Here is a 23,517-nt window from a genome sequence, read left to right on the forward strand (position 1 = left end):
CTTTAATTGGTTATAAAATGTCCTCTGGTCATCATCTAAGTCGTAAGTAGGGGTAGAGCAGTCGTCCTCTAACCAGAAGGCTGGAAGTTCGATCCCAGTCTTCTCCATCTGCATACCAAAGTGTCCTTGGGCAAGATGCTGAACTAGCTGCTAACAGATGCACTGTATGAATGTGTGTGTAAAAGGGTGAATGGCAAACTGTAATGTAAAGCACTTTGAGTGGTCATCAAGACTAGAAAAGCGCTATATAAATACAGATCATTTACTTGGAATTAATAGCTGGTTTAACCTTCTTTAGCAACAATAACTTCAAGAAAGTGCTTCAGGAGGATTCTTTGACAATTCTTTCTTGCAAAACTGCTTCACTAATGTCTACCTAATTAAATCTGCTCCAAAATCTAATTCTTATTTGATTCTTCCTTAGCCCATAGCCAGCCCTTCCAAAAAGTTTCATTTAAATCAGTTCAGTAGTTTTTGAGTAATCCTACTAACAGACCAACGTCAATAAAAACATAACCTCTTTGAAGAGGTAACAAATTAATTGTTAATTGTTACTATGTGTCTGTTTAATAGCCCACTTTGGGAAATATATACCTTTTTTGTTAAATAACAAAGCTAGGACATTTTGTCTAAACCATAGACCTTGTAAAAAGATGGAACCTTAGGCAAATGAACGTCCTGAAAATACTGCATGACTGTCGCATCTGTTGAGTTTCCACGCTTCACAAACGTATCGTATTACATGGTGTCATAATTGCTGAATTCGCTCACAGATGAGGTCGGAGATCCTGACAAAAGACAATCACGGAAACAACTAAACAAGGCAAGCTAACAGGCAGTTCACAGCAGAGAGCTAGCGAGCCTGTGAGAAGCTGTGAGCAGAAGGACAGCACCATGCGAGCCTGCTTGCCCTCAACAGGATTGAGTGACAGACGATAATAAAGCATATAAATGGAGCAATAGATTGATTCCTTGTTCTCCATAAATCCACCTGAAAAAGAATACCAGATTAACTCATTAGATTATACTACGTGAGATAAAGCTGATGATATTTCAAGCACATTTGGCTTGCAAAACAAAACAAAAGATGGAACAGAAAAAGCTGAATTTTTCATTTCAGCAGTTTATAAACTAGCAGAACATGGTCAATATGGCATACTGCAGGAAGAAATTATATCAGAGAGTCATAAGATGTCATGGCCTGACAGAGAGCCTGCAGATGGACAGTGAACTTCCACTGGAAAAAGCAGTACACAAAATCAGACAACGTGAAAAAATCCAGAAACAGCAACCCACTGTACGTGAGACAACTAATACAGACAAAATAGACACAACAGTGGATAAAGTGAAATACAAGAAAATAAGGTTTCAACGACCAGGTCAGACATGGAAAACTTTGCACCCGTTTGCAGATTGGGCTGAGTGAATGCAATTCAGGAACAGGAGATGGAGCCAAATTTCCTTGGAGAGGTGTCTACAAGAGATACTTAAAAAACATGGACAAAGACAATGAAAATGAATGAGCAAATAACCTTTAAACAGCCATACCAGCAACCACCTATTCAGAACAACAACATATCACACTCACCAGAGCAACAAAAGCACTACAAGGACCCAGCAAGTGAGAGGACAGTTCAATGATGTCATTGAATACAAGAATCGAACAACAACATAACCTGTGTTTGTCATACACTGGTTATTTACTCCTCTACTTGATCTACCAGCAATCAAGGCGCTGCAGTTACAGAGGCTAGTTGACAGTATTCAGGAGCTGGCAGCAAACTACAAACAGCTGTACAGGCTTGGGATGCCTGCATGGAAAGTACAGTACAAGATTACGATGAAGGAGGGAGCCAAGTCCTATGCTTTGTCATCGCTACACCGTGTGTCCCTTTGGTTGACAAAGTTAAAGAGGAACTTCAAAGCGTTTGCCCACTGTTGCTGCCCAAACAGAGAGACGAGAGTTGCAGCAGATGCTTTCTCATTCTCATCATCTCACTCAGGATGACAGAGGCAGAGCGCAGATATATCCAAATTGAAAAATAGATTCTGGTGCTGATCTTGGCATGTGAGCGTTTTACAGTCCTACCTGGTTGGGATGGACTTTCTCATACAGACCGACCACAAACCCTTCATTTCCCTGCTGAGCAGCAGAGCCTTTGATGACCTACCTGCTCGGATTGCCTGCATCAAAGCGATGCTGGTTCAGATCAGGACCACACAGAATGCAGATAATGCCCTGGTGCATAGAGAATGGCCTAATAAAAAAAAAGGTCTCACACCAGATCTTCAACAGTACTGGCAGTATCGCTAGGTCCTGCTTTCCAGAGTTTAGTTGAAATCTTCCGAATAATTGTAGTCTGTTAATTCTGAAAAACGAGCTGACTTTCTGACTCTGAGATGGGGGAATGCCCAGAAGAGCGCTGTGCACCGAGCCCGACCTGAACCCGTGTCTGAACCTGATCCGAGCCCGAAGCAGTTTGAGTAAGTTGCACTTTGTGTTACTCTGTCCCTGATTTGGGAGTTTAAGAAATCATCATGAACAGTGTAGCAGCTGAATCCAATACAATTGAAGACATTAGTGACCTATCTTCAGACGTAATAAAACAACAGAAAAAACATAACATATCATTTCCACCATGTTTTAAACATAAAAGTCCACCAGAAGTGGCTAAACTAGTGGACGTTAGTGTTTCCGATGGTCGCTAAATGCAACTCAGCAGAAGATATCAGCGGACATTTAGGTTAAAAACTTTCTTCTGGACACTCGTATGACTCCACACAAGCAGTATGGAAGCATGTTGTGTTTTTTTTCTGGTTTTTTTACGTCTGAAGATAGTTCACTAATTTCTTCCACTGTATTGGATTTGGCTGCTACGCTGTTTACCCCTGAAACTCCAAAAGGGTTTTGTGGACTCAAACACTTCACCCACCCCCCCATCGGCATAGTGGTGAGTAGATAATGAATACATTTTACACGGGAACTATCCCTTTAAGAACAAATTTAAGGAAATTCCCAAGAAGATATTGTTGAACGAGGCCGGAAGAGTCAGCTGAAAAACACAGCTGAAATTCCAAGGCCTTACTACATCAACCTACCGTCTGGAAGTTTACAGATTGTGGGCATGGAGGTGGCTCAGAGAGCACCCCCACCTGTATCAGCGCAGCTGAGGGCTGTTAGCTGATTGATCCTCTATCCATCGTCAATTGCCACACAGAGAAACAGATTCCACATCAGGGTCACCCCAGAGACTCGGAGAACGACAAGATCAGGGCAAATTAATTAAAGCCCCAATCAGAATGGATCAACTGTCGCATCGAGCTGCTGTAATACAGGGCAGAATAATCCCTGCACCGCTTCTGACCCCTAGGCAGAAAGATATTTGATGTCCTGTGTTCTTAGTTTAAAGAATATCACATGCCACATGAGTAAGGTAGTTTCACAAGTTAAATGTTATCCAAGGGACACTTTTGACAGATGATTACCTACGATCCAAGTAAGTAATTACATCTATATGTAGCATGTGTATTAGGAACGACATGAAAAGTACACCAATATCTTAAGAAATTGTGATCCTTCACTAAAAGGGGGAGATGTAGTTGTAATATACAGATACATAAGAACATATGTGTGTGTATGAACGTGGGAAAGAGATTGAGCAACACACAAGCAGAATTAAATAAATGCATTGAAAAGACTGCACGTCTCTGTCACATCTGTTCACAAACATATCGTATTACACATATGCACATTTGGAGTCAGATTCTGTGCAATAGCAACTACCTAAGATGACAGAAACAATTTCTAGAAATATTAACCATCGTTCAACTTTGACTTTTTTGTTTGATCCATGTTCCATCTGCGAACATGGATCAGGGTTTATGACTCATGCTGCAGCCAGCCACCAGGTGGCAATCGAGACGCGTTGGCTACACTTTGGGGAGCTGTCATGTTGTCCATCTTTATATACAGTCTATGGTCAAAACACAAGCAGCTCTCTGTTTTCACATTAAAAAACATACAGGGAAATATCTGCTGTGTTTTCTCCCTAGGGGCCAGCATTGAATTTCATATTGCAATTTTATGCATTGCACTTCTTTGCAACTTGTGACTGGTGTGGCGTAAGGCAGCAACAAAACAAAAAAGTTAGTGGCTGAATGCACTGTATACAGCCCAATGACATAAGGAAAATGCAAAGTAGTGGATTATGCAAGTAGAGTGATTCGAATATCTGGAGTGATTCAATGTTTTCTCTTGCAATGGTTAAACCCATTTGAACTGCTGTGAATTCAGGACGATTACAGGTGCCGTCATCTGTGAGGCATCATCAAATTGCTCAGAGATGATGACCAAGATAGACTTTAAGTGAATTCTTCTTCTAAAAATGGGATTATTTCAGTGTATAGTGAACAAGGACTTTATTTGTGAGTATTTTAGGTGGTCCAGTCTAAACAGTGTTTCAGACCTGTTTGTCATGGGAGGGGCATTGATCCTGGAGTCAACAGTGCTTCTCCACTGGCTGGAGAGAGGAGGATACTGGCCACTGGGAATGACTGGCATCTCTATGGGAGGATATGTGAGTCTTCAGAAAAGCGCACCTTCTGTCTTTTCCTTTATTAATCCTTTTTAAGCAAACCTCTACAATCCACCAGTATTCCTCTTCACAACTAACCAACATGCTTGTTATCCTGAAAACCCATAGTCACCAGCACCTTTTTAACATTTACAACTGACTAGAATTTGCATTTCCTGTGTAGCGTTATAATAATTTTGCACTCGTTATGAAAAAGGGGCACCAGCTCCTATCAGAGCAAAATTATGAAGTCATGAATTCCCGATTCAAAGGCTCTCAATTCTCTACTCCCAAAGAACTACGGAAGCGTATTGTACGGAAGCGTATTGCATTCACTTGAAAAAAAAAAAAGTTCTGTTTTTCTGAGATAACTATCTCGGAAATTCCGAGATAAGTTCTGTTTTTCTAATTAATTTTTTTTTCTGTTTTTCCGAGATAATTATCTCGGAAAAACTGGGAAAAAAATTAATTAGAAAAACAGAACTTTTTTTACGTGCTTTTATTTTGAAAGTGAAGTTCCTGAATAGACGCTATACGTCATGGCGCTAATATACGGAAGCGTATTGCTTTCACTTGAAAACATTTTGCATGGACGTTTCGCACAGAGCCCTTGTTCAGCGGGCTGCATGTAACTGCTGCACTCTTAGACAGTCTTTTGTTTGGCACGATTTCTTGTATTAGCGCCATGACGTATAGCGTCGCTTCAAACTGTCAGACTCTCCTTCTGTATAAATAACAGTGAACCACAAAAGACTAATGTAGCCGAGCGTGTTGTTCTCTTATACTGTCACAGGCCTCAGCCGAAATCACACCTGTTTACTTTCCTTCACACTTCAAAACGATCTTGTGCCTCTTCGGAGGGTCGCTAAAACATAAAACGTTTCCTTTGTGAAGTTACAGATTCATAACAGTAAGTCCGCGTCTATACAGGAACTTCACTTTCAAAATAAAAGCATGTAAAAAAAGCTCTGTTTTTCAAATATTTTTTTTTTCCTGTTTTTCCTGAGATAATTATCTCGGAAAAACACAGGTTGTTTCTTGGTTTTTTTCAGTAAAACAGAACTTATCTCGGAATTTCCGAGATAGTTATCTCAGAAAAACAGAACTTTTTTTTTTCAAGTGAATGCAATACGCTTCTGTAAAGAACACATAATGACAATAGATATAAAAATATGAGATTTATTGACTAATTTCTACAAGGAAGGGAACATTTACAAGAATAATAACTCAAAGAATATGCAAAATGGAATAAATTAAACATCTGAAATTATAGCAATGGAATTGAAAGATGATAATTTGAGTAATGGTGGAAGATGATATGTTTAAGTGTGGTAAAGTTAATGGTAAACAAATCTATGCCGGAATGCGCAAATAAATTATTCTGTGAAGGTAAATTTAGAGGTGATAATTCAGGTAACGACATCGACCCAGTCATCAATAGCAGAATCGAATGATTGGATTGAGCCTACTTAAATGAGTGCCGCAGTGCTGTGGACCTTCTCTGCTCGAACTCAGACCATGGTTCGGTGGCTGCTAACCTGCCAGTGGTTGCAGTTGTGGGGCCTCTTCTCCAGGCAGTCTCCTCTGGCACTGGGTCTCTGGATGAGACTTGGTGCAGGCATGCAGTCAGCGTATTTCTGACGGGTTGGTGTGGGAACCAGCGCTGATTAATTAAGTTGTATGCTTGACTTTGTAATAAAAATTCGTGGAAAATTGGCGTTGGTCATATAATGCAAGATCTCCATAAATATTTAAACAAAGTTTTGATGAAGTTATTTAAAAAGATGAACAAAAACCAGCATTTGATGCAGTATTCTCATCAGCTGGCTGATAACTTGGCTAAAAAAAAGAGATATGTTGTTAAGTTACTTAAACGCGCATAAGAGAATGTAATTCAAAAGATAAACCTAAGAGAAAAGAAGATATGAACTAAGTGTAAAAATGAGAAAGAGAAGAGTAAAAAGTAAAGTGAAAAGCAAAAGTTATGATGACCCCAGCATAAATTTGGCACTTATTGAGTCACACAGTCTTTTCAAAGCTGTAAGGATTGCGCAATAGTAATCCTACAAATATGTTACATGCATGTCCACACACAAAAACCATATAATACCAAATCCTACCTATTTTTGTCTTTGTATCCAGATGGCATCCCTGGCAGTGACTAACTGGCCGCAGCCCATCCCTCTGATTCCCTGTTTGTCTTGGTCCACTGCCTCAAGTGTCTTTACCACGGTAACACACTCTTTGTATCTGGTTGAAGGCATTATGTTTTCTTGTTGACGCACATTTTTTGGCTTTTAAGGGGATATCTCTGGAAGACCCTCAAGGAATCCTTTCAAATTTGGCACAGACATTCACTTGGACTCAAGAATGTACTGTTCGGATTTTGGTAGTCAAATGTCAGGATCATGATGGCCTCACAAAATATGTCTATTATTAAATGTGATATCTTAAAATCAGCTTGAGGGAATGTCTTCAAATTGGATACAAACATTCACTTCAAAGATGAACTGATTCGATTTTGGTGGTCAAAGGTCAAAAAGTTAAGGTCACATAACCATGTGTTGGTTTGAAAATATATATCAGGAATGCCCACAGGGAATATCATTACATGTGTCACAAACATTCACTTGGACTCAAGGATGACCTGAATAGAATTTGGTGGTCAAAGGTCAAAGATCACAGTGACCTTATGTAAATCTTGAAAAAACCTGCACTGGTTCGTGGAGGCATACAATCCCAGTGGAGTAATTCTAAACTTAGATTTTAAACTTAGAACAAATTGTACTCAAAGGATGAAGGTTATTTTCCATGGTTTCAACAAAAAGTTGGGTTAGGGTTAGGAACTGCTCATTTCACATCATCTTTTCATATTATTACATGTTACTTATTTTGTATAAGAGCCATGTTTTGCCTGATGGAAACGTGACTTGTGTGCCAGGGTGATGAAAACTCCTTGGTATTCCCTGGACAGCTTTTCCTTGCTAAACCCAGCAGACTGACAATAATACAGATAAATGGTCTGTATTTATATTGCGCATTTTTAGTCTTGATGACCACTCGAAGTGCTTTACAAAGCAGTCTATTGCCATCCACCCATTCACACACACATTCATACAGTGCATCTATGGGCAGCACTTTTTTCTGTGAGGAGCAATTCAGGGTTTAGTATATTGCCAAAGGACACTTATGCATGCAGAAGACTGGAATCAAACCACGACATTCTGATTGAAGGACAACCACTGTACCCCAAACTGCTGCAGTATCATATGGCCATCTTTGTACACTTACATTGAAATTAGTTAAAGGCTCAGTGTGTAGAATTTAGTGACATCTAGTGGTGAAGTTACATGTTGCAGCTGAACATCCCATCACCCTCCACTTCCAAACATGAAAGAGAACCTGTGGTAGTCTTCAGTTGTCATAAAAACTCAAAAGGTGTTTAGTTTGTCCAGTTTGGACCAGCTCCAGATTTAATTATAAAGTATTTAAATATAAATGGCCCATTCTTGGGTAAAGAAAACAACAATTTTTACAATTTAAATAATCACACACTAGGGAAAACATCACTATGGATTATTTTATATTCAGTATCTGCCAATAGATCCATTTCAACTTAATCTTACACACTAAACCTTTAATGGCCAGTATGGACAGGAGGACCAATTACAGTGACTGGTAACTATTTCAGTGGACTAACATGCATGTGAATATTGTTAAGGATAGCATTACTAAATAATTTGTTCAGATTTTAGATGCAGCAATGAATTCTGAGGAAGGTGTTTGTGTGTCTGTGTGTCTGTGTGTGTGCGTACGCAGGGTGTATTGAGTAAAGCAGTGAACTGGACAGAGCTGGAGAAGCAGTATGCCATTAACTCAGTGTATGAAGAGGAGATCATTCACCTGTTGGAGTACTGTGGGGTATGTTATCCTTCACTTACTTCTACTCTCCACAACCAGGATTATACAACTGGCTATAAGGTTACAGATTAAATTTGAGAAGAACATTAAATGCAGAAACTCTAAGTATTAATAAATAAGTTGATCAATCAAAATGACTGAAGGTGGATCAATCAAATAAAGATTATCAATTATGACAAGGATAACAAATACTTAAGTCACAAAGCAAGATTTGCTTGTTTTAGCTTTGCAAGCATGCAAGTTAATATTTCCTTTGCTGCATGTCAGTATGAAATTAAACAGATCTTTTTTTGTTTGTTTGTTTGGTTAGAACACACTTGAGCATGATCATCAAGTACATTGAATCTGTCTTTTGGTCTTTGTCCATGTCTGTCAGGTTGATTCCTTAAGGATGGGTACAGAACTTCTGAAGAATGCGGACACTATAGAGCAGCTTCTGGGTCTGTCTAGAGGTGAAAGAGCATCAGTGGGCCAGTACACCAAGACTGGACGGGAAGGTGAGGTTGAACAAGGCCCATTGATTGGTGGACGCCCTAAAGGGGGCAGAGATGGAGACAAAGACCTTCTGTTATCATCAGTGAACAACAGTGGGACAAGTTTGGACTCAAGGTAAACGGGATAAGTTGTTTTGAATCGAAGCTACATATGTCTGTTTGTGTGACTTCTTTTTTCCTTTTGTCTAACGTGCTCAACTATGTATATACATATATACACACACATATGTATATATTGCAGATGTTGTCTGATTTGATGTACTAATCTATAATTAGGGCCTCTGACATATGTACGAATATTTACATAATTTTGGATGCTCCAATGACCGTTTTATCATTTAGTTTTCATATTATTTTCATTTCATCTGTTTTTTTCCTAGAAGTCTACATGCAAAGAGCACACTGCATTGGAAGAAGAGGAATTCAGCCAAATGCTTTCGGCCATCTTTGCATAGAGAATCGATAAGCTTCATGAAGGGTGTTATGGATGAATGTACACACATGGCCAACTTCTCTGGTAGGTTTTATGGTCCAGACAGACAAGCAGCATTTTTGATTTGTATCACAACAGACGTAGGACAGAGAAAAGAAGATAGACAAAAATACCTTTGGTAGAAGTTCTGGATTAAAGGTTAAGTGTGTAGAATTTAGTGACATCTAGTAGGGAAGTTGCATGTTGTAGCTGACAACATTGCCACCGGGGTCTCCCAACAGCAGCCAGACACAAACCATTCTGGTTTTAACATGCTTTATTGTTAAGAACGGCAAACATAAATTTGTCCTGGAAGCTCAGCTCTTTCCAGTCTCTTCAATCTGTCTTTCCTGTCTCATGTGTTTCTCTCCTGTTTGTGACAGCTCTCCTCCTGCCTTTTGAATGCAGGGAGAGTAATTGGCCAACTAACCTCAGATGTGCCAATTAACTCTCACCTGACGAGCTACCTCCACAGAAAACAATATTTTTTACAATTTAGAGGATTACACACTAGTGAAGACATCACTAGGATTATCATCTTACACCAGGGGTAGGCAACCTTTACTATCAAAAGAGCCATTTTGCCCCCTCTTCCCCCAAATAAAAATGTGTCTGTAGCCGCAAAACATATTTGATAACACAGCTTATAAGGTTTTATATATAGTTATACTATATATATAAAAACTATAGTTTGTTGCATTTATGAAATTATAGAACGACAATAAAGAAAACTGTTGACATTTTATTGCTATTTTTACCTGTTACAACAAAGGAAAACACCAAACTCTTATGAAGAGGAGAACAAAATACACAATGTGTATGCCTACTTTGAAATAAATTAAACACAGAACTATGCAGGCCTATTTGAGTCCTCCCCATATTTGTGGGAAATGTATAAAATAAGAAGTAGCCATCTTTGAAATAAATAAAAACATTTAGCTGCAGCCTAATAGTTTAAAAAAATATATTTTAGTTGACGAAATATTAAAACAAAAAGTGAGAGCAGGTCAGACTGGAGGCGGACACAGAAACTGAAGCTCGGTACAAACCAACTGCAGCTTCTGCTCTGATCATGATGCAGCGGCGCTGATCTCTGAGCAGCTGTGACCAGAGAAACTCTGTGTTTTCACTGTTTCCTCTGTTAAGAAGCAGCCGGTAAGTCAATTACCGGCTGCTTCACGTGAACGAGCTCTGATCTCACTGTGTGTGTCTCTCTGAGCGAGTGAGGGGGGGCCCTTGGGCCTGTGTGTGTGTGCGCTGTCTGGGAGCACACGCACACACACACACACACACACACACACACACACACACACACACACTCGCCCGCTCCTGGTATTTCATGATGGCCTGATACGATGATAATTTAAAAAATTTACGTGAATGTGACGTTCACGTTCATCATATGAAAATTGATTCGTTAAGTTCCCCGTTCGCGAAAAATATGCGCAACATGCACAACACTGTACAGGGAGCCACTGCAGAGGGGCTGAAGACCCCTGTCTTACAAAATAAACCTTTAACAGACAGACCCAGAAACCACTCCAAATAAATTTACTCAAATATTGTTACCTTCACACAGAGAGCTTTAACAGGTAACGATAAGGAACATTACAAGTGGCAGTCTATATATCTATATGTACAGGGCTAGTATAACAATCCATTCCCATAATTAAACTCGGTTGGTTTTCAAAACAGAACCAGTCAGACCTGTGATGAACAGTCTTCCATGGTCTGTGTAATGTCATAACCCGGCTCATGGGTCAGGACCAAAACAGGAAAGGACCCAAAATTCTCGGCAGAGCACCTCCAGGTGAAACAGGGACAGTTGATTGGCCCAGCTGAGATTAGTTGGCCAATTAACTCTCCCTGGATTCAAAAGGCAGCAGAAGAGCTGCCACAGAGAGCCACACCTGAGAAGACACATGCCGAGCTGAACTGCCGCGACCAGCAAAAACTGCTGTCGTTTTGTGTTTTGGAATTTACATTTGCACCAGTTCAATTAATAAAACATGTTGAAAAGTGAATGGTTTGTCTCTGGCTGTTGTTGGGAGACCCTGTGGCATCTTCATTTGGCACAGATAACATTTATTTTGAGCAAATCTATTAACTGAACATAATAATAAGAATGTGTTGGTCAGTGGCAGCAGTAGTGTACATGTGGTGTGTGAATGATGCAGTGTTGTTGAGTAATAGTAAAGTAAGTATAACTAAACAAAAGGTGCAGGTGCAGGCACTGGTGGGGAGAGCGAAAGAGGGAAGAAAGCCCTGAACTGGATCCTGAGAGCCTTGTATCCCAGTGGAGCACTGGACCCAGGTGCTCCAGATCTAGGGGGGAGCCACCAATCAGCTGTTTACCTCGAAAAACCTGAAACAGTAACTAGCAGTGATGCCACACACAACCAGGCTAGGGGGGACCGTTACAGTAAGCTACATCAAACTAGTAAGACTAAATTAATGGTACAAGGTTCTGATTGGACCATTCGGAATCATTGCTGTATGCTTTAATGTCTATTTCCTTATACTGTTCTCTATCATTTATTAAATTGTGTCAAATATCACTCTAAATGGAACTATTTAGATTTTAGTTGTACATTAGGATTTGAGATTTCATTTCTAGAAAAACAACATTAATGGCACAACTACAGCACTGGTTCAGTTACATCTCTTAAGTGAAACAAAAAATCCATCACTCATGTCTATAATGTTTTAAACCAAACTGATGTGATTAACATGCAGATTGTCCAGAAAAGATATTTGTTGTGGTTGTGCATATGAACTTCTCTTTTTGCTCCTGGGTCTTCTGAATTATGATGCAATTGTTGATGCTTGCTTTGGTTTACTGTATGATAGAGAATATTTGTCAAAGCAAACTGGCATAAGAAGAATTCAACCAATCATTGTGCCGGATTCTTGTGGGGTGAATTAAGTTAACATAAGATTGTGTATTTGCAAGTTTGCATGTCCAGAATTCAATTTAAGTTGGCCAATTAAGTTATATAGTCCTGTCCCCATGTTGCAATTGGTTAAATGTTCCTTTTCATAGTATTCATAATATTATTTATAGCAGCTAAACCCGTAATTGCAATTGCAGCTTGTGGAGGTAGCTTGTCAGACTCAGCACAACTGAGTCATTCACTCAATGACTAGAGGTATGCCTACCATATTGAAATGATGACCAGTGAAGAGAGGCCAAAAGAGGGGTTATATGTGTGTGGTTAAATGTCCCAGTAGAAAATAAATGGTACGTGTTCTTCGCTCTGTCCTAGTCCCTGTAGACACTGGTCTCATCATCGTAGTCCAGGCCAAAAAGGATGCCTACATCCCTCGTACAGGGGTCCTCAGTCTACAGGAGATCTGGCCTGGATGTGAAGTCCGATATCTGAATGGAGGACACATCAGTGCATACCTGTTTAAACAAAACGTCTTCAGGTAAACCACTTACTTGACGTGCAGAGCAAAAGATGTGTGCAGGAACGGAAGTTCTCCATCACTATGACAGATTTCTATCAATCAGGTTTTACCTTCCATCATAACACTTTTAAGCAGTTTTTTTTCTCTCCAACTATGCTGAGCCTTGGAGAGTGCAGAGATACCGTTAATGACTCTAATATAGGGCACACATGAATGAAGCTTCTGGACACTTGGATGACACCACACAGTATGGAGGGATGATGTGTCTTTTTCTGTTTTATAATGTCTGAAGCTTTGGTCAACAGTTACTTCAATTGTATTGGATTTTGCTCTAACACTCTTTACCCCTGATACTCCTGTGTTTTGTGGACTCAAATGCTTCACCCAACCCTCCATCCACATACTGGTGAGTAGATAATGAGTGAATTTTCATTTCTGGGTGAACCATCCCTTTAAGACGCTAGAGGGAAAGATGCCATTCCCCATCTTAAGATCCTGTAACATGATGGATTACATAATTGAGAAGGACAGGATGAGGCTGAATACTGAAACATATCAAGGCTTAGCCATTATCAAGTCCCACATGAAGGCAACAGGGCAAGAGGCCTCCAAAATGGAAATTAGCCCTTCTTATTAGAGGTACCAACCCTACGAATGAAAAAGAACAGCATTGTTAAGCAAAAACACTCCTCCTCAACCTCCTCTTGTTGAGTCAGAACCATTGTTACCACAGCCTCCTCCTCATCCTCCACTCCTGGATTCAGAGCGACTGCTGCCACTGCCTCAGCCTCCTCCTCAACCTCCACTCCTGAAATCTGAGCCATTGCAGCAAGGGCCCACTCCTCATCCTTCACTCCTGGAGGCACCTGTTGCTAGTCCCAGGAAAAAAAATCTAATTAGGTATCATCTCTGGCCAAGGTTAAATCACATGGTTTCAAAATGCAGAAAAAGTGATAAACACTTCAGACTTTTGTACAAGAATTTTACTTTTCATTAATGTTGTTGCTGTTAAATAGTTTTTTTCTCTGATAAATTATTTGATAAAGGTTGACTTTAAACAAAAATATTGTTGTTGTAGTAATGCACTGAAAGGTTTTGTAGTGGGTTGATGTAAAGTGTTAATTTTTATTTTTTCCCTTCCCAACACTTACTCATAAAAATCATAAAAACTGTTTTCGTGGACGAACTGGCGATGACTCAAAGGGCTGGTGGAGACAGGCTTGATGAGGGAAGTGTGGAAGTGGGATGGATCTTGAGGGCGGATGGAAGCTTGAGGCGAACAGTAACTGGGTTGATGACCCTATCAATCTCGTAGGGACCCACGAATCGGGGGGCCAACTTGGGTGACTCTACCTGGAGTGGAAGGTCCCGGGAGGACAGCCATACCTTCTGTCCTGGCGTGTATGTGGGAGCGGGGGTGCGTCGACGGGTGACCAACCTCTCGTTCCTGGCAGCCGTGGGAACCAACGCTGCCCTGGCTTCCCTCTAGATCCTACGGAAGTGGCGCGGGTGTGACTTAACGGAGGGGGCGGCCACTTCCTCCTCCTGGGAGTGAAACAAAGGCAGTTGGAAAGGGTGTCATGAGGTCAGTGGTCTCCAGGGCTGAAGGGAGTTTGGGGAGAGGGACAAAGTGTACGCCCTTGGACCTTGGAACGATCCACAATGGTGAGTATGGTGGTGTTACCTGCTGATGGAGGGAGACCAGTGATAAAGTCCACAGCAATATGGGACCAGGGACGGCTGGGGATAGGCAAAGGTCAAAGCAGTCCAGAGGGAGGTTGGTGAGAGCTCTTACCGCAGGCGCAGACCGAGCGGGCGTTGATGATGGACTGAGTGTCCTGGGCGATGGTAAGCCACCAGAAATGTCGTCTGATAAATTCTAACATGCGTTCGACTCCTGGATGGCACATTAGTCTTGAAGTATGCCCCCACAGGAGCACTTGCGATCTGAGAGGGACAGGGACATAGAGACGGTTAGGAGGACCGTTACCTGGGCCTGGGTCAGTCTGCTGGGCCTCCATAACCTGGGACTCCACCTCCCAGAAAGAAACTGCCACAACTCGAAGGAGGGAGGATGGACACTGGGGAATTGCTGGGGCTCTCAGGGGCTGTCTGGCGGGAGAAGGCATCTGGTTTCTGGTTGCGGGGACCGGGTCTGTAGGTGAGAGTAAAATAAAACTTTCCTAAAAACAGAGCCCACCGAGCTTGCCGATGGTTTAATGTCTTGGCTGACTGGAGATAAGCTAGGTTTTCATGGTCAGTCCAAACGATGAAGGGATGCTCCGCCCCCTCCAACCAGTGCTGCCACTACCACCACCAGTAGCTCACAGTTACCCACATCATAATTTTGTTCGGCTGGGGAAAATAGGTGAGAGAAGAAGGCTCACGGGTGTAATCTGCCATCCTCTGGAGAGCGTTGGGAGAGGATGGCCCCAACCCCGGTGTCCGAAGCATCAGCTTCTAGCACGAACTGAATGGAAGGTTCTGGGTGGATGAGAACTGGAGCGGTGGAGAACAGAGTCTTAAGATGAATGCTTTGTCAGCGTTAGGAGACCAGGTGAAAGGAACTGCAGGTGAGGTGAGTCTGGTTAGGGCTGTGGCTACCTTATTGCAGTCTCTAATGAATCGGCAGTAGAAGTTAGCGAATCCCAGGAAGCGTTGTAGATTAGGGCTGCACCTATCGATTATTTTTTTATCGATTGATCTAACGATTATTTTTTCGATTAATCTAACGATTATTTTTTATTACTTGATTAATATATTAATATAATGAATTTATCAAAAATATTTTTTTTTAACTTTAAAACAAAATATGCACTTCAAGGGATTATTCCACAACAAAAAATAGCCCAGTCTGAACTGCTAATCTGCCTTTATTGTCCCATATCTCTCAAATAAAATTTGTGAAAGAGCTTGGTCCATTAAAGTAAAAGGAATATATCAATCTACATTAAGCTGTCCATCAACAAAATAAATAAAGTAACACTCAAGTAACTTTCTGGAGGAATATCAATACTGTAAATTCAAGTTTAGCAGTCTATCAATATAATTATCTTGAAGTAGCATAGTAGTTGTATCAAAGTCTGTATGAAGTCAAAAACTGACAAACTAACAAATAAAATAAAGTATTTCAATAATGTTTATTATACATTTTTACACTGAACTGAAGTGTACTCTAATAATAAAAGAAATATTATTTTCTCATTTCAATTAAAATAAGGTTTGCTTTTAAAAAATAAAATAAAGGGCTTTTGAAAAAGGCATCTTTAAATAAAGTGCTTAATTTTAGAAAAAATAAACAATTTCAATTTTTACCATTTCTTCTTTTTTCTCATCAAACATTAACAACTAAAAAGCTTTAACTTTCCTCTTTGTTCCCACTTTCTCTGGTTCAGTGAAGATGGAAAAAAGCTGCACAGGTTAAAATAAGACTACCATAAGGATAGAATAGAAACGGTCCGTCACAATTTAAAAACAGTGTCTGGGTTCGTGTAGAACGGCTTCTGGGTCCGGTCCGGGCCACGGCCCGACTATTGGGAACCTATGCTAGATGATCGTGAGTGATTTTTTTTGCTTCAATTACGTCAACGAGTCGCCCCAGCCCTATTGTAGATGTTTCAGGGTCTCGAGGATGGGCCACTCCATCATCACCTGCACCTTGGCAGGATCATCTTTAATCTGTCCCTTCTCAACGATGTAGCCCAGGAAAGGAACCGATTGGGTGTGGAACACACATTTCTCAGCCTTAACAAACAATTTGTTCTCCAGAAGTCTCTGGAGCACTAACCTGACGTGCTGCCGATGTTCTTGCTGATTTCTAGAGAAGATGAGGATGTCGTCTAGGTACACGAACACAAAGCGGTTAAGCATGTCTTTGAGAACATCGTTAACTAAGTTCTGGAAGACAGCAGGGGCATTAGTGAGGCCTAACAGCATCCCCCGGTACTCAAAGGGCCCCAGGGAGGTGTTGAAAGCCGTCTTCCACTCGTCGCGCTCTTTAATACGGACTAGGTGATAAGCATTGCAGAGGTCTAGTTTAGAGAAGAGTCTGTCAGGGGCAGTGGATACTTGTTTTTAACTGTAATATTATTGAGGGCTCAAAAGTCTATACAGGGTCACAGGGAGCCATCTTTCCTTTTAACAAAAAATAATCCAGCTCCTACAGAGGATGAAGATGGTCGGATGAGTCCTCCAGACAGCGCTTCCTGAATGTATTGTTCCATGGTGTCTCTTTCAGGTTTTGACAGGTTGTACAGCCTGCTGGATGGGAGTGTGTAACCGGGGAGTAGTTTGAGGGCGCAGTCGTAGGGTCGGTGAGGGGGTAAAGTAAAGGCCTTGTCTTTACTAAAAACCTCCCCTGGACGTGATGAACTGAGGGAACTTGGGATAGGTCCGGGGTTTTAGAAACAGGAGAGTGACGGGAACCTGAAGACAGGCAGGCTGATCTAAGGCAGTTGAAGTGACAATGTACGCTCCAACCTACTGTAGTAGGTTGGAGCATGCTGTAGTATGCTACGTCTCCAGTGAAAGTGGGGATTGTGGAGTTGCAGCCAGGGTTGACCTAGAACCAGGGGTGAGTGAGGAGAGGGAATGACTAGGAATTGGATTGAATCTTGGTGGTTGCCGGGAACTGATCAGGGTAATAGGGGTGGTTTTGTGGGTGATTTAAGCCAGGTGTCTGCCATCTAAGGCATTTACCACTATGGGTTCAGGAAGAGGATGTGAGAGGGATGTTGCTCTGAGAAACTAGATGTCCATGAAGTTCTCATCAGCGCCTGAATCCACCAGGGCCTTGAGGGGGAAAGAGAGAGAATTAATAATGATCTTAGCGTCTAGCAGAGTTCGGGACGGGGTTCTGTTGATGGAGGAGCTGGTCTGGCTCAACAGGGTGCCTCCTCTGCCTGATGAGCCTAATCTTTGGCCGTTTGGACACTGGATGAAGGTGTGGCCAGGCTGGCCAGGCAGTACCTTTCTCCAAATCTCCTCTAACGCTCTGCTGTAGTGAGCCAGGTCCTCCCCAGCTGCATGAGCTCCTCAGTGGGTTCAGCAGAGGTTGAGTGAGGTAATGGAGCAGGTGACAGTAAGCAGGGTGAGGTTTTAGTGTATGAGGCTGGGGTTTGCAGGCGACCTGCTCTCTCTCTCTTTTTCTCTCTCTAATGCGACTATCCAACCAGATAGCTAAATAAATTAATCCATCTAAGGATTCTGTGTCCTTTTTTATGGCGAATTCATCCTTAATATTATCTGCAAGACCTTGAGCAAATACACTCTGGAGCGAGCGAATCCCAGCTGCTCTCTGAGGTCAGGAAGCGGAACTCGACCGCGACGGAGTGTGTTCCCTGTCGGAGCGTAAGCAAGCGACTAGCTGCCTCCTTGGATTCTGTATCATGCTGGCTGATCGTGATAATAAAGGCAGATCCTTTATCGTGTTGGCATCAGATACTGGTGGTGGACCACGACCGAGGTGGCAGCTGATGATGGATCCTAATGGCGGCAGTGGACAATCACTGTGGACTATAGTGGCATCCGATCTTGATGGTGGATCATGATCGTGGTGGCTGCTGACCATAGACTATGATTGCAGCAGGACTGCTCGATACATAGTATTTCTCCTCAGACACTTGACCATTAATGACATTAATCCACCAATTCACTGACCTTCAGTTATACTTCAAAATGTTATCAATGCTGCTAAAACCTTTATCTTGATGTTCTCCATTACACGTGGCATCAATTGCACTTCTGTCCGTCCTGGGAGAGGGATCCCTCACATGTGGCTCTCTCTGAGGTTTCTACCTTCTTTTGACCCTGTTAAAAGGGTTTTTAAGTAGTTTTTCCTTACTCTTCTTGAGGGTTAAGGACAGAGGATGTCACACCATGTTAAAGCCCTATGAGACAAATTGTGATTTGTGAATATGGGCTATACAAATAAAATTTGATTGATTGATTGATTGATTGACCCTAACAGGGTGGTCAAAGACTTTCTTCATTTCAGGTTGAAATTGACCAAATGAAAGATTTAAGCGCGAGTCTCGTTCCCTTAGGGCAGTGGCCCACTGAGTGGCTCGACCCGAAAGGAGACTCACGACAAAAGCTTTTTTTAAAGCGTCAGATGTGTATTTGCGAGGTTGGTAATTAAACACGAGGGAGCACTGGAGCAAAATTCATCTGCAAGACCCCAACTCACCGGAATAGCGTTGGGCGTGGGAATGTGTAAATCACGGGGGGAGGACAAGGAACGGCCGCGTTTGGGCTGACTGTTCCTCTGATGATGGTCCCGGAGTTGGGTTGAATTGTACATGTAGTTGGGTTAGCATGACTCTGATGGAATTCATGCTAATCCCTTGAGGGTCTGGTCATGCTGTTTCAATAAGTCTGAGTCTGCGGGGTCCATAGCTGGCCAGTTTGTTCTGTTACGTTCAGAGTGTCTTTGGACCCCAGCGCAGAGACAGAAACACAGTGTTTCCTATTTTTTATATTCTATATTTATATTGTACAAACACACCACAGCAAATTCCCTGTATGTGTAAGCCTACTTAGCAATAAACCCGATTCTGATTGTGTTAGAAACTCTTCCTGGGTTTACAAAAATCTTTTAACCTTTTTTGTTAACCTCTGCAGTCAACCATTCAAACTAGGCAAGTAGCCAAATGGCTCAAATACATGTGAAATTTACACACATTGACACGTTAACATTTTTTTGGACGTTTGGCTTTCTATATCGACTTGCAGCTCACAACCAAGTTAAAGTGTGTTAACATTGAAGAGCAATGCAAAATTAAACGCGCAACAATGTGTATTTGTAAAAACACATACCCTGCTTGTGCAATAGTATGTTATCAACTGCACCCACTTGTACACGTGCAACCTTTCCATCATTTTTTAATCCCTCTGTGTGATGTCTAATATCATGTTTGTGAGGTAGTGAAAGTGTCTGAGACTATGTAGTTTATGAAACACATTTCATATTTGGCTCCTTTGTAGTGTGATTCATTGGTGAATTATAGCTGTTTTGTAGAAGTAAATGGTCACATTTTTAGCTTTGATTGATTTCTTCTCAGCAGAAAATCGTAATCCATATGTGCCTAGGAGGTGTTGACTGAAGTCATTTGATTTGTTCTAATGTGCTAAATGACATATTACCTTTTATTCAAATCCTGCCACGTGTCCGCTGGTTTCAGCCTCTTATCTGTTTGCTTCTCTCCTTCTGTCGATGCTCACACTCAGTATTTTAATGCAGAAAAATTCAATGTAAAGCTAATGTTCAGTTTCTGTTGTCAGACAATAGAACAAATATGACACAGTGACTGAAACTGATTGCATGTGTTTTATTTCCAGACAGGCGATATATGATGCATTCAACAGATTCAGCCTGAAGTATCCCAACTAGCCATGGCCAGCAGAAGTTCTTTCCACCCTGTAACAACACCAGGATCATCATTTTCGCAGAGGCCTGAATTCTGCTGAGACGAGATGTGCCTGAGCTTTACAGTGTCATGGATATTTCACCTGGAGAAAGCGGGACAAACGCACATAACAGTCCCTTTAATATTACGAATTTCAACACACTGTTATGCACTTAATATAGATTGATTTACATTGCTTAATATAGCATATTATAAATACTAAATGTCAAGAAATACTGATGAAAATATTGAATACGATACTCATGTTGGGAATTACATCAAAGAGTGTGAAATTAGTCAGTGCTCAGTGCAAACCATCATTATATATTATCAAATACAATTATAAATGATTCACATTGATAAACATATAAGGTGGTTACATTTACAACCAATAAGATTGTTTTTCATATGGTTTGTGTTTTGCGTTTTAATTGCAGTAACTACTCAGTTTATGTACTTTCAGTATTTACCTCTCTATATATCGTGTTTTGATGCCTCCACGATGGCCAGTGGTCAGAGGCATTATGTTTTCAGGTTGTCCTTTTTATGAAATATGTTTCTCATATTTCCTGGTCAAACTTAACTCCAAGGTTGCTCACAGTAGAGTTGGGAGCCAAGAGAATGCAATTCAAGGTGACTATCTGGTCAGACATGTTTCTTTATGTTTAGGGCCAAGTACAATGACCTCAGTTTTGTCTGAATAAGAAGAAAAAAGTTACTGGTTCACCCAGAAATGAAAATTCCCTCATTATCTACTCACCACAATGCCGATGGAGGGGTGGGTGAAATGTTTGAGTCCACAAAACACTTTTGAAGTTTCAGGGGTAAACAGCGTTGCAGCCAAATCCAATACAATTTAAGTAACTGGTGACCACGTCTTCAAACATAAACAAAACTGGGTGGGCCCGAACACTTGGGAACTCGGAACCTAATGCAGTCGCTGGGTAGGGCGGTCGGGGACCGGGCGAAACGGCTTTGGTTTGCGTGCATTTTGTGCACCGCGGGAAGGATAAATGCGTCACTTCCTGCATCCGTCACAGGGTGCCGGACCACGCCGTGGGGGGCGTGAAGCCATGGAAGAACCCATTAAATGTTGGAGTGGATGTTGATAAGATTCAGGCAGATCAAGGAATTATTTTGTTCACTTTCTTTAACATGGCAAGATGTGAGTGTTAGCCTCGGCTGAGGTATCCCCTCTTCTGGTGCCCTTGTAGTTTAGTTGTCTATCCTAATTCTTACAAAACACTTTGGAACTATATTTTCTAAAATTACACACACTGGTAAATGGAATATTTTAGGACTTCCGGTATGGCGCAGAGATGATCAGGCACATCTTTTTTGGTCCGCTTCAAACTTTAACTAAATCCTGTAAAAGTTTACCTTTAATCTCTAAGTGCCAGGAAGGGCGATTTAACTGAAAACTCTATAACTGAAAGGCGGCTTGCTAGCTACAAGTGCACATGCTAATGCTCATGGTGGAGATGGAGCGGAGGATAAGAACGTGGGCAGTGACGTTAGCTTGGAGGACATTCTCAAGGCAATAAAAGACATGAATGCAGAATTTTCGGCCTAATTCGAAAATGTACTGCTTGCAGTGAACAGCGTTAAGGAGGCAATCAAAGAATGCACTGGGCGGGGCTCATAGGCGGAGGTACGCATTTCTGGGGCAGAAGACGACATCTCGGCATTACAGGCAACTGTAATCAACTGTTTGGCTCTGGAAATGGAGCCGCTCCGCTCCCCCTTGGTAATAGAGAGGGCTCATTGGATATCTGGTCCAAGATCCGACCCTAATGCAGCACCGAGGGCTCTGATATTGAAGTTTTTAAGCTACCAAGACAAGATCCGTGTTGTGAACACAGACAGGGCGAAAGGGAGAGTGCTCTACAAGAACCAGCAAGTGATGTTCTTCCCCGATCTTCCTTTGGAAATTCCCAAGCATCAGAAGCGCTTCAATGGTGTAAAACAGCGGCTGTGAGCCAATGGCATTCGGTATGGAATCATCTTTCCCGCTCGCCTGAGGGTCTCCCACCGCAGCAGATCCTACATCTTCGACACACCGGCCAAGGCGGAGCAGTTTCTTGAGAAGTTAGGCAGAAACAGGGAAGCTGAGAAGCGCTGAAGAAATGGCGATAACGTTATGTTGAACTCATGTTATGCTATTTCTCTTGGACGGTAAATAGGAATGTTTTTTTTATTTTTTGTGTTGTTGGAATTCTGGATTTTTTTGTGCTTTTCATAAACTAATAGAGCAAATTCCTTGCCAAATATTTTTATTTACGGCCGACTACATAAGCAGCATTTTGTTTTAGACTATAATAACATGGCCAGGTTACAAGTAAGCCTATAACCCTACTTTAAGACTTTTCCCACCACAACACTGTTTTTATAGGAACATTCTGGTCCGAAACTGTATGAGGGCAGACTATGGCGATCGTGTATTTTGGCTCTCCTGATGTATTTTGGGAGTTACTGTTAATTGGTGAACTTAGAATAGTGTAATGACTTGAAGCAAGTGAGAAAGTTTACCGAGAATATATGGAGGCGAGCGGCTCCTCACAGCTGTGTGGATCTGTTTATCACCTTACACGGTAAACTGGATGACTCATAATGTTGAGGTTAAATTTACATCCTGGAATTTTAGGGGATTAAATAAAATAGTGAAAATAAAACAGGTCATAAGTATATAAAAACATCTTCAATCTAAGATCATATTTTTGCAAGAAACACCTATTGTCTGTTGATACAGTATTTCTCAATTACACAAGAGGTGGCCTGGTCAGGTAATTTCAGGGAGTTATGTTTATTCATAAATCCATTCCATATCAAACATTACAGATAAGTTGTGACCCAGCTGGCAGATATGTTGTTATAAGGGGTACCCTTCTTTCAGAGCAGTTAAATGTAGTTAATGTATATGGTCCTAATGAGGATGACCCTACATTTTTCAAGAATCTTTTTCTAAGCTCCAGGTAATTATATTGTTGCTGGTGACTTTAATTGCATTTTGTATTCTGTTAAAGAGCGCACTTCAGGCTCAAATATTTCCCACACCCAGTCCAGGAAAACTATACTACATTTTATGAAGTAGTTGAATTTAATAGAGATTTGGAGAGAAATTAAACCAGATGACGTGGAAAACTCCTATTACTCTAGCACCCAGCGCACCTATTCCAGAATTGACTATTTTCTGATATCAGCAACACTAAGATCTAAAGTTGAATATGTCTTTTATAATA

General features: G+C 41.3%; 1 protein-coding gene across 6 annotated transcripts in view; it reads left to right on the top strand.

Annotated features, from left to right (window-relative positions):
• Window positions 1–20,689, top strand: part of abhd18 (abhydrolase domain containing 18) — an 88,011-nt gene extending 67,322 nt beyond the window's left edge. For 2 of the 6 annotated variants that reach the window (XM_035161345.2, XM_047340560.1), the window contains 6 exons: window positions 4,439–4,577; window positions 6,717–6,806; window positions 8,394–8,495; window positions 8,872–9,104; window positions 9,370–9,506; window positions 11,680–12,717. In XM_035161345.2, the coding sequence (XP_035017236.2) occupies window positions 4,439–4,577; window positions 6,717–6,806; window positions 8,394–8,495; window positions 8,872–9,104; window positions 9,370–9,506; window positions 11,680–11,966 (988 nt within the window). In that variant the 3' untranslated portion in view covers window positions 11,967–12,717. The other 4 variants (XM_035161344.1, XM_035161343.1, XM_035161347.1 and 1 more) reach the window with 4 other exon arrangements.
• Window positions 20,690–23,517: the final 2,828 nt, after the last annotated feature.

The sequence above is a fragment of the Hippoglossus stenolepis genome, chromosome 7, assembly GCF_022539355.2.
Source record: "Hippoglossus stenolepis isolate QCI-W04-F060 chromosome 7, HSTE1.2, whole genome shotgun sequence".
Classification (NCBI taxonomy): Eukaryota; Metazoa; Chordata; class Actinopteri; order Pleuronectiformes; family Pleuronectidae; genus Hippoglossus; species Hippoglossus stenolepis.